Source organism: Megalobrama amblycephala, linkage group LG4, assembly GCF_018812025.1.
Source record: "Megalobrama amblycephala isolate DHTTF-2021 linkage group LG4, ASM1881202v1, whole genome shotgun sequence".
NCBI lineage: Eukaryota > Metazoa > Chordata > Actinopteri > Cypriniformes > Xenocyprididae > Megalobrama > Megalobrama amblycephala.
Genome location: NC_063047.1, coordinates 9,408,768 through 9,420,598, shown reverse-complemented (window position 1 = coordinate 9,420,598; position 11,831 = coordinate 9,408,768). Strand labels below are relative to the sequence as shown.

General features: G+C 37.4%; 1 protein-coding gene across 1 annotated transcript; it reads right to left on the bottom strand.

Moving 5' to 3' along the window:
- Positions 1–1,811: 1,811 nt before the first annotated feature.
- Positions 1,812–4,163, bottom strand: LOC125266539 (corticosteroid-binding globulin-like). Its single transcript, XM_048187310.1, has 5 exons — positions 4,077–4,163; positions 3,312–3,949; positions 2,932–3,214; positions 2,632–2,773; positions 1,812–2,523 (listed from the first exon to the last, which is right to left on the bottom strand). The coding sequence occupies exons 2-5, from the start codon at positions 3,922–3,924 to the stop codon at positions 2,323–2,325; spliced, it is 1,239 nt and encodes a 412-aa protein (XP_048043267.1). The 5' UTR covers positions 3,925–3,949; positions 4,077–4,163; the 3' UTR covers positions 1,812–2,322.
- Positions 4,164–11,831: the final 7,668 nt, after the last annotated feature.

Below are 11,831 nucleotides of genomic sequence, written 5' to 3'. Positions count from 1 at the left end.
ATGTACAGTGCATTTTAATTTTTCTCAAAACAATTGAATATGACAATGTTACTAAAAGTCTTAAACTGAACATCTTACCATTATCTTCGGTATAGATGTTAACTTAAAGTTGCCATAGAATGAAATTCCATCCTATCTACATGTTATGGATCTTATTGTGAACAATTCATAAGCGCTTGTTTTGTTTGTTTTGTTTATATACACACATTCATGGAATGAGTTACAATCAGTGGTTACAACAGATCTTCCCAGCATGCTTTGCTTCTGACTGTTAAAGAATAGTAAATGTTAAAATTAAGTTCTATTTTATGTGTTTTGGTCAATATTGATATAGGGGTAGATCTGTTAGTGTTTAAAGTTGTATTTTTTTGGAATTTAAAAGTTTTTTTCTGGTATGTGTGAGTTTTTGGGGTTACAATTGTGCTAAAGAGTAGATCATTTGGTTAGGTTTATGATTTGCTGAACAATTTTAAGACTATAGTAATTTTATTTAAAAAAAATAAAATAAATAACAGCTGTGCACGCTATAGCACAGTGACAGTCTCTTTGGTAGAAACTTTAGTATATGCAAGTGTGCTTTTGTTAACTAACTTATGAAAATATATAAAATATAATATATATACAGTACAGTCCAAAAGTTTGGAACCACTAAGATTTTTAATGTTTTTAAAAGAAGTTTCATCTGCTCACCAAGGCTACATTTATTTAATTAAAAATACAGTAAAAAACAGTAATATTGTGAAATATTATTACAATTTAAAATAACTGTTTTCTATTTGAATATATTTCACAAAGTAATTTATTCCTGTGATGGCAAAGCTGAATTTTCAGCATCATTACTCCAGTCTTCAGTGTCACATGATCCTTCAGAAATCATTATGCTGATCTGCTGCTCAAGAAACATTTAATGTGTACAATTGTACAAAATATTTGTGTACAATATTTTTTTTCAGGATTATTTGATGAATAGAAAGTTCAAAAGAACAGTGTTTATCTGAAATCTAATCTTTTGTAACATTATAAATGTCTTTACTGCCACTTTTGATTGATTTAATGCATCCTTGCTGAATAAAAGTATTCATTTCTTTAATTTCTTTTCAAAAAAATAAAAATAAAAATTCTTACTGACCCCAAACTTTTGAACAGTAGTGTATAATGCTACAGAAGCTTTGTATTTCAGATAAATGCTGTTCTTTTGAACTTTCTATTCATCAAGGAATCCTGAAAAAAAAGTACACAACTGTTTTCAACATTGAAAATAATCATAAATGTTTATTGAGCAGCAAATCAGCATATTAGAATGATTTCTGAAGGATCATGTGACACTGAAGACTGGAGTAACGATGCTGTTGCGTCACAGGAATAAATTACTTTGTCAAATATATTTAAATAGTACACAGTTATTTTAAATTGTAATAATATTTCACAATATTACTGTTTTTTACTGTATTTTTAATTAAATAAATGTAGCCTTGGTGAGCAGACGAAACTTCTTTTAAAAACATTAAAAATCTTAGTAGTTCCAAACTTTTGGACTGTACTGTATATATATATATATATATATATATATATATATATATATATATATATATATATATATATATAAAATATGAAAAATGTAAATTTAATTAATTAATGTGTATACTGCATGAGTATATGCAATATATTATTCATGCCGTACCATATCTGATCACATATTAATCTATATATTATGAAGTATATTACTGAATATAAAATTACATACATTATGATATATTGGTAAATATATTATCACATATTTTTCAATATATGAAAAGCAGCAATTCCTTATGTATTATTCAATATATTGTAATATATTTACACAACATATTTTTCTGTAGGCCTATATTTTGAAATATACTGTTAAATCATGTCATATATTGACCATTTATATATAAGGAAATATATTTTCTTTTCATAAGGGATGACAAAAGGTTGTAGCATCAGTTTTTTTTTTTTTTTTTTTTTTTTTTTTACTTAATATTTTTCTGATCAAGCATTACATATAACAGTTGCCACTTGACAGATAAGTATACACTGTCCAGAGCAAACAGATCTAGAAATGCCTGCCTATGGTACTGTAGATTCTCCTTCCTGCAATTTATTTCCAAATAACTAAATCCAAACAGCTTGATAAGCAGGTGTTTGATAAGCATTGGAACGAAACTCTGCAGGAAGGTGAACCTGGGAGGAGGATTGAGTACCTTTGTATCAACACGCTCTAGACTCAACAAAATAACGGCAGAAATTATTAAATCATGTCCACCTGCTGGTGAATGTTGATATGACATCTTGGTTGCCACATCACTGTTTTTCCGTGGGGTTGACAACTTTTCCAAAGAAGAGGATGTTGTCATTTTTTTGGTCAGTGATAAAGATCATGAATGGATGGTCAAAACTCAAAGTCTGCATTGGGCTGTAAGACAATGGTCTGAATGAAACTGTCGTCATTGCTGCTGCAGTGGTTCCCTTCTCATCTATATCGAGAGTAGCTTTATGCAAAGCCTGAAAGTAATTCAAAATGAGTTCTCTTAAAAATTGCTGTTTTTATAGTATATAAAATATCTTCTGTTAATTTTAAATCATAATTTACAAAGTGATTTGAGACTTTACCTTTGAAATGAAAATCCCTTCTGAAATTCCTGTAAAGTTGGCTTTATCTGTAAACATATCAGCCATTCCCATTCCTTTCAAAATATCATTCAAGGAATATGATGTTTTCAGAGACAGCTTGGGGACATAGATGTCAACTTTTCTAAAGGACAATAAATGAATAAATCAATAAATCAATGATCATCTGGTCCATACAGAGAGATTGAACTTAAAAACATTTGAACATCTATAAGGCTTTTATAAATCAGTTAGGATAGCCCCCTAATTATGATTTACAGTAAAGAAATTATGACAACCAACCTTTTCTGGACAGCTCTCCTCCATTTTTCAATGTGCTGTCTAGAGATGGCCATCTCCAGATCTTTGATGGTCTTATCTCTTTCGTCAATATCTGGGACAGCCAGAAACATGGAGAAAGAGTTGTTGTAGTCAAGACAGAGGACTTTAGAAGTGAGTTCAGCATCATAATAAACTTTGAGGGATTCATATTGGTGCATCATTTGTACTGGAACGGTGGTCTCAGCGTCCACATGAAATGTATCCTTGTGGGTCCTTCTTGGGTTAAATGGCATGTCCCATTTTCCTTGGGAGGAAAGACTAGAATTATTTAATGGATCCGAGACAATGACATTACCAGAACTACAACAGTATGACTATTGTATTTGTGTGTGTATGTTTACCTTTAAAATATATGTACGTGAGAAGGAGCATCACAGTATCAGATTCCAAATCACCAACTGCTTGATTTATTTTCCCATGTGTTTTGTCCTTCACATATGTGTTAATTTTATCTAATGTTTCTCTGATGCTGAAATCCACAGTGAAGCCTTCAGAGTGGTAAAACTTCTTCATCTTCTCCAAGAACTCAGGAAGGGGCTTAAATTTGTCGCTTACATAAAGTGCACTGCCGACATCAATGTCCACCCCTGTCCTCTGATCAGTTTCTTCCAGGAGACGGTGGAACATCTGGTGCATTTCTTCAGTGCTGAAGATCGAGCTGTTATGGCCGATACCTCTGAGAAGCTGCTGTTTGGTCTCACCACCGGCTCCTAAAGACAGCTCAGAAAGGGCCATAGACACACTGAATGGAGAGAAGAAGATATTCTTGGACTGATACTCTGGCATTTCTACAAGCCTCTTGTACAGCTGAAACGCAAAATCATTGTTCATCTTCATCAATGATGGAAGTTTTTCACTGGCAGTAGGTTGCAGTAAAGTCTCTTGATTTCCATGGACGACTGGATAAACAATTGCAAAAGCATAAATCCAGAAATATACAATGTTATTTTCCATGATTCCTGTTAGATAAATTTAGGTCCTGAAGAAACATAACAGAAACATTTTTACAACATTATGGTAACAGAGATGCAGACATTATCCTTATTATTAGATCAACGTGCATTTAAGTCATATCCTATAAAATTTTGTCAACATAATTTTCCCACCTGTCCGGGCAGCAGCCTTATCATTCCCCAAACTGGACTGAATTATCAAGCCTATATTTTATCAATACGTATTATCAGAAAACTAACCTTTACTCTGTTTACTTTTTTTTTGTGTTTAAAGAACATGCTCCAATTATTAACTACAAAGAGTAAACAGTAGTCACCAAAAGCTCTCTTAACTCATGATAGAGTATTAAACCACATAAAGTACCGGATGGCAGCAGTACCAATGAAGCAACTGCAAATATTTTTAATTTGTAGTAAACAGGGATGCAAACTTTAATGTAATGACAGTTTCAGACAAGACAATCACTTTCAATTCTTCTAACCAGTGTTGGGTGTAATGCATTACTACTAATTGTTGTATTTTATGTATTACTAATTAAATACTGTAATTTAATTACTTTTCCCTTAAAATATTTTTGAAGACAAAATGCTGTCGGTTTTGTTCGGTCAGGAGATCTCAGTGGCGGTCAGATTTGTTCTGTCATGACCTTTCAAAAGACGTCCGATTTTGTTCTTTCGCTCTCTTACGAGATTTCGAAGACAAAGGCCTTCAGTTTTGTTAGGTTACGAGATTTCAGTGGCAGCCGGATTTGTCCGGTTACACAATCTCAGTGGCGGTCGACATTGTTCTATCATGAACTTTCAAAAGATGGCCAGTTTTATTCCTTCGCTCTCTTAACAAATTTCAAAGACAAAGGCGGTCGGTTTTGTTTTGTCATGAGATTTCAATTATGGTTGGTTTTGTTAGGTTACGCAATCTCAGTGGTGGTGGGGTTTGTTCAGTCATAAGCTTTAAAAAACTGCCGCATTTGTTAATTCGCTCTCTTACGAGATTTCGAAGACAAAGGCTGTCAGTTTTATTATGTCACAAGATTTCAGTTTGTTCAGTTACGAGATCTCAGTGGTGGCCAGTTTTGTTCTGTCATGACCTTTCAAAAGACATCCGGTTTTGTTCCTTTGCTCTCTTACGAGATTTCGAGGACAAAGGCCATCGGTTTTGTACGGTTACGAGATCTCAGTGGCAGTCAGCTTTGTTCTTTCATGAGCTTTCAATAGACGGCCGGTTTTGTTCCTTTGCTCTCACTAGATTTCGAAGACAAATGCGGTCAGTTTTGTTCAATTACAAGATCTCAGTTGCGGCCGGTTCTGTTTGGTTACGAGATCTCAGTTTCGATCGGCTTTGTTCTGTCATGAACTTTTAAAAGACGGCCGCTTTTGTTCCTTCGCTCTCTTATGAGATTTTGAAGACAAAGGCCGTTGGTTTTGTTGAGTTACGAGATCTCAGTGGCGGCTGGATCTGTTTGGTTACGAGATCTCAGTTTCGGTCAGTTTTGTTCTGTCATGAACTTTCAACCGGTTTTGTTCTTTCCCTCTCTTACGAGATTTTGAAGACAAAGGCGGTCGGTTTTGTTCTGTCATGAGCTTTCAAAAGACAGCCAGTTTTGTTCCTTCGCTCTCTTACGAGATTTTGAAGACCAATGCGGTCAGTTTTGTTCAGTTACGAGATCTCAGTGGCGGCCGGTTCTGCTTGGTTACGAGATCTCAGTGGCAGTCAGCTTTGTTCTGTCATGAAATGTCAAAAGACGGCCGCCTTTGTTCGTTCGCTCTCTTATGAGATTTTGAAGACAAAGGCCGTTGGTTTTGTTCAGTTTTGAGATCTCAGTGGGGGCTGGATCTGTTTGGTTACAAGATCTCAGTTTCGGTCAGTTTTGTTCTGTCATGAACTTTCAACCGGTTTTGTTCTTTCCCTCTCTTACGAGATTTTGAAGACAAAGGCGGTCAGTTTTGTTCTGTCATGAGCTTTCAAAAGGCAGCCAGTTTTGTTCCTTAGCTCTCTTACGAGATTTTGAAGACAAAGGCGATCGGTTTTGTTCAGTTACGAGATCTCAGTGGCGGCCGGTTCTGCTTGGTTACGAGATCTCAGTGGCAGTCAGCTTTGTTCTGTCATGAAATGTCAAAAGACGGCCGCCTTTGTTCGTTCGCTCTTTTATGAGATTTTGGAGACAAAGGCCGTCGGTTTTGTACAATTACGAGATCTCAGTGGCAGTCAGCTTTGTTCTGTCAAAAGCTTTCAAAAGACGACAGTTTTTTTTTCTTCGCACTCTTAAGAGATTTCAAAGACAAAGGAGGTCGGTTTTATAATGTAATGCGATTTCACCAATGGCCCGTTTTGTTAGGTTATGCAATCCCAGTGGTTGTGGGGTTTGTTTAATCATAAGCTTTCAATAGACAGGCGGTTTTGCTCCTTCGCTCTGTTACGAGATTTCAAAGACAAAGGCAGTCGGTTTTGTTCTATCATGAGATTTCACCGACAGACAGTTTTGTACGGTTACACCATCTCAGTGGTGGTGAGATTTTGTTTTGTCATGAGCTTTTAAAAGACGGCCACTTTTGTTCCTTTGCTCTCTTCCGAGATTTTTAAGATAAAGGCCGTTGGTTTTGTATGGTTACAAGATTTCACTGACGGCCCGTTTTGTTACTTTACACAATCTCAGCGGTGGTAGGATTTTTGTTCTGTCATGAGCTTTCAAAAGACGGCTGGTTTTGTTTCTTCGCTCTCTTACGAGATTTCGAAGACAAAGGTGGTCGGTTTTGTTTTGTTTTGTTATGAGATTTCACTGACGGACGGTTTTGTACAGTTACACCATCTCAGTGGTGGTGAGATTTTGTTTTGTCATGAGCTTTAAAAAGACAGTCGCTTTTGTTCCTTTGCTCTCTTACGAGATTTCGAAGACAAAGGCCATTGGTTTTATTCGCTTACAAGATGCCATTGGTGGCCGGTTTTGTTTGGTTACAAAATCTCAGTGGCGGTCGGCTTTGTTCTGTCATGACTTTTCAAAAGTTGATTCAAAAGTTTTTCTTAAGGTTACTCAATCACAGTGGTGGTGGGGTTTGATCAGTTATAAGCTTTCAAAAGACAGCCAGCTTTGTTCCTTCACTCTTTTTCGAGATTTTGAAAACAAAGGCCGTTGATTTTGTTCAGTTATGAGATCTCAGCAGCAGCCGGTTCTGTTCGGTTATGAGATCTCAGTTTCGGTCTGCTTTGGTCTTTCATAAACTTTCAAAAGACGGCCGGTTTTGTTCCGTCGCTCTCTTACGAGATTTTGCAGACAAAGGCAGCCAGTTTTGTTCTGTCGCGAGATTTGACTGATGGACGGTTTTGTTAGGGTAGTCAATCTCGGTAGTGGTGGGATTTTCTTCTGTCGTGGTTACGAGATCTCAGTTACTTTCGGTTTTGTTCTGTCATAAACTTTCAAAAGACACCCAGTTTTGTTCCTTCACTCTCTTACGAGATTTTGAAAACAAAGGCGGTCAGTTTTATTCTGTCGCGAGATTTGACTGATCAACATTTTTGTTAGAGTAGTCAATCTCTGTGGTAGTAGGAATTTGTTCTATCATGAGCTTTCAAAAGACAGCCACATTTGTTCCTTCGGTCTCTTACAAGATTTTGAAGAAAAAGGCAGTTAGTTTTGTTCTGTCGCAATCTCAGAGGTGGTGAGATTTTGTTCTGTCATGAGCTTTAAAAAGACAGCCGCTTTTGTTCCTTCACTCTTTTATGAGATTTCAAAGACAAAGGCCGTTGGTTTTGTTCTGTCACGAGATTTCATTGATGGACGGTTTTGTTAGGTTACACAATCTCAGTGGTGGTGGGATTTTGTTCTGTCATGAGCTTTCAAAAGACAGCCGCATTTGTTCCTTCAATCTCTTACGAGATTTTGAAGACAAAGGCCGTCGGTTTTGTTCTGTTACGAGATCTCAGTGGCAGCTGGTTTTGTTCGGTTACGAGATCTTAATGGCGTTCGGCCATTTTCTGTCACGAACATTCAAACAATGGCCGGTTTTGTTCCTTCGCTCTCTTAAGAGATTTTGAGGTCAAAGGCGCTCAGATTTATTCTGTCACAAGATTTCACTGAGGGCTAGTTTTGTTAGGTCAAGCAATCTCAGTGGTGATGGGATTTTGCTCTGTCATGAGCTTTCAAAAGATGGCCGCCTTTGTTCCATTGTGCTCTCTTACGAGATTTCGAAGACAAAGGCGGTCGGTTTTGTTCCGTCACCAAACTTCACTGACGGCCAGTTTTGTTAGGTCAAGCATTCTCAGTGGTGGTGAAATTTTGTTTTGTCATGAGCTTTCAAAGACAGCTGCTTTTATTCCATTTTGTTAGGGTATTCAATCTCGGTGGTGGTGGGATTTTGTTCTGTCATGAGCTTTCAAAAGACGACCGAATTTGTTCCATTGCTCTCTTACGAGATTTTGAAGACAAAGGCCGTCGGTTTTGTACGGTTCCAAGATCTCAGTGGCGGTCGGATTTGGTCTTTCATGAGCTTTCAAAAGACGGCCTATATTGTTCCTTTGTTCTTTTACGAGATTTTGAAGAAAAAGGCAGTTGGTTTTGTTCTGTCACGAGATTTCATTGACGGATGGTTTTGTTAGGTTACGCAATCTCAGTGGTGGTGGGATTTTGTTCTGTCATGAGCTTTCAAAAGATCGCCGCATTTGTTCTTTCGCTCTCTGACGAGATTTCGAAGACAAAGGCGGTCGGTTTTATTCTGTCATGAGATTTCACTGATGGCCAGTTTTTTTAGGTCAAGCAATCTCAGTGGTGGTGGGATTTTGCTCTGTCATGAGCTTTCAAAAGACAGCTGCTTTTGTTCCTTCGCTCTCTTACGAGATTTCAAAGACAAAGGCGGTCAGTTTTGTTCTGTCACCAGACTTCACTGATGGCCAGTTTTGTTCGGGTCAAGCAATCTCAGTCTCTGTCATGAACTTTTAAAAAATGGTCGGCTTTGTTCCTTCAATCTTTTATGAGATTTCAAAGACAAAGGTGGTCGGTGTTGTTTTGTCACAAGATTTTACTGATGGCTGTTGTTTTTAGTTTTCGAAGATAAAGGCCGTCGGTTTTGTACGTTTATGAGATTTGACTGATGGTTATTTTATTTTTTTAGGTTGTGCAATCTCAGTGGTGGTGGGATTTTGTTCTGTCATGAGCTTTCAAAAGACGACCGCATTTGTTCTTTCGCTCTTTTACGAGATTTTCAAGACTAAGGAGGTCAGTTTTATTCTATCGCAAGATTTGACTGATGGATGGTTTTGTTAGGGTAGTCAATCTCTGTGGTGGTGGAAATTTGTTCTGTCATGAGCTTTCAAAAGACAGCTGCACTTGTTCCTTCGCTCTCTTACTAGATTTTGAAAACAAAGGCAGTTGGTTTTGTTCTGTCACAAGATTTCACTGACAGTGAGTTTTGTTAGGTCAAGCAATCTCAGTGGTGGTGAGATATTGTTTTGTCACGAGCTTTCAAAAGAAAGCCAATTTTGTTCCTTCACTCTCTTACAAGATTTTGAAGACAAAGTCCGTCGGTTTTGTTCAATTACGAGATCTCAGTGGCGGCCGGTTCTGTTCGGTTACGAGATCTTAGTGGCATTTTTGATGGTCGAGATGGTGTAACCTAACAATACCAGCCGTCAGTGAAATCTCGTGACAAAACAAAACCAACTGCCTTTGTCTTCGAAATCTCGTAAGAGAGAGAAGGAACAAAACCGTTCGTCTTTTGAAAGTTCATGACGGAACAAAGCCATCCACAACTGAGATCTTGTAACAGAGCAGAACTGGCCGCCACTGAGATTTCGCAACTGAACAAAACTGATGGCCTTTGTCTTCAAAATCTCGTAAGAGAGAGAAGGAACAAATGCGGCTGTCTTTTGAAAGTTCATGACAGAACAAAATCCCACCACCACTGAGATTGCATAACCTAACAAAACCGGCTGTCAATGAAATCTCGTGACAGAACAAAACAGGACGGCCTTTGTCTTCGAAATCTCGTAAGAGAGCGAAGGAACTAAAGCAGCCATCTTTTGAAAGCTCATGATAGAACAAAGTCCCACCGCCACTGAGATTGCTTGACCTAACAAAACCGGCCATCAGTGAAATCTCATGACAGAACAAAGGCGACCGCCTTTGTCTTTGAAATCTTGTAAGAGAGCGAAGGAATAAAACCAGCCATCTTTTGAAAGTTCATGACAGAGCAATGCTGACTGCCACTGAGATCTCGTAACCGAACAGAACCGGCCGCCTTTGTCTTCGAAATCTCGTAAGAGAGCGAAGGAACAAAAGCACCCCTCTTTTGAAAGTTCATGACAGAACAAAATCCCACCACCACTGAGATTGCGTAACCTAACGAAACCGGCCATCAGTGAAATCTCGTGACAGAACAAAAGCGACCGCCTTTGTCTTCCAAATCTCGTAAGAGAGCGAAGGAACAAAGCCGGCTGTCTTTTGAAAGCTCATGAAAGAACAAACCAGAGTGACTGTAAGAAGAATCATCCTTTAAACCGAGGTCCTGACTTGCTCGTTGTTAATTGCCACTTTAATTATTAATCGTCTTACGAACTCTAGCGCATCTTTTGGCGACAACTTTTTGAGTTAGAATTTATCCTCTATTGAGTCAGATGAAGTCTCGCTCCCTTGGAGCAGCTGCGCAGCAGTAATCAGACAAGACTCCAGACAATGCCTTCAAAATGCTTTAATCATGGCCTGTAGGATCTCAGGCCAATTTAAGAGCAAAAAGAATACAACAATTTTTTTTATAAAATAGGAGCATGGCAAAGATGGCATAATTCATTACATAGTTTTTCTATAATGTGACTGGTTCTTCATATGTATAATTCAGCAAACCCTTCTTTTACTAGGTAAAAGCAAATCTAGATTTCTTGATTACTTAACTTTGTTACTCATAGTCATGACTTTATACATTTAGACACCTGTCTAGTTTCATTTCCCCTTTTGTTATACTCTGACATGATACAGACACACACTGACTTTGGGCAAAGTGTTGAGGACATTTAGGTTTTTTTTTATTTACATGTTATTCCTGCGAGAAAAAGAAATGTTAGTTATAATTAATTAAAAATTCCATCACAGTAGTCAACAAAAGCTTTCTTAACTCATTAAAAGCGTAAAGAACCAGATGGCAGCAGTACCAATGAAGCAACTGCAAATATTTTTAATTTGAAGTAAACAATGATGCAAACTTTAATGTAATGACATCAGACAAGACAATCACTTTCCATTTTTCTTACCAGTGTTGGGTAATGCATTACTAAGTAATTAAATACTGTAATTTAATTACTTTTCCCTTGAAAAAGTAAAGTAAGATGTTACTCTTAATTTTTCTGTAATTTAATTAGTTATTTCTGTTGTAATTGCATTAAATACTGAATAGACTATAGAACAATTCTACCCAATATGGGTTTAACATAAAACTGGTCGTGGTTGATATGGGATTTAGAAAGCAATTAGTAATCAGTAATGCAATTAGGGCTGGGCGATGTATCGAATGCTTTTGTCACGCGCATTTCTTCAGTAAAGCCGGTTCCCTGATTACCGCTAAATCGCCATCACCTGCTTTCAAATGGAGCGGCATTTAATAGACAGAGCCGTAGATCACTGATAAGCCACGCAATATCACGTTCAATATCGACGGCGATACATATCGATATTGAACGCGATATTGCGTGGCTTGTCAGTGATCTACGGCTCTGTCTATTAAATGCCGCTCCATTTGAAAGCAGGTGATGGCGATTTAGCGGTAATCAGGGAACCGGCTTTACTGAAGAAATGCGCGTGACAAAAGCATTCGATACATCGCCCAGCCCTAAATGCAATACTTTTTAGAGAGCAATTAGTTTAATGTACTAATTAAACAAATTACACTGTTGAAGATGTAATTAGTAGCTAGTAATTAATTACTTTT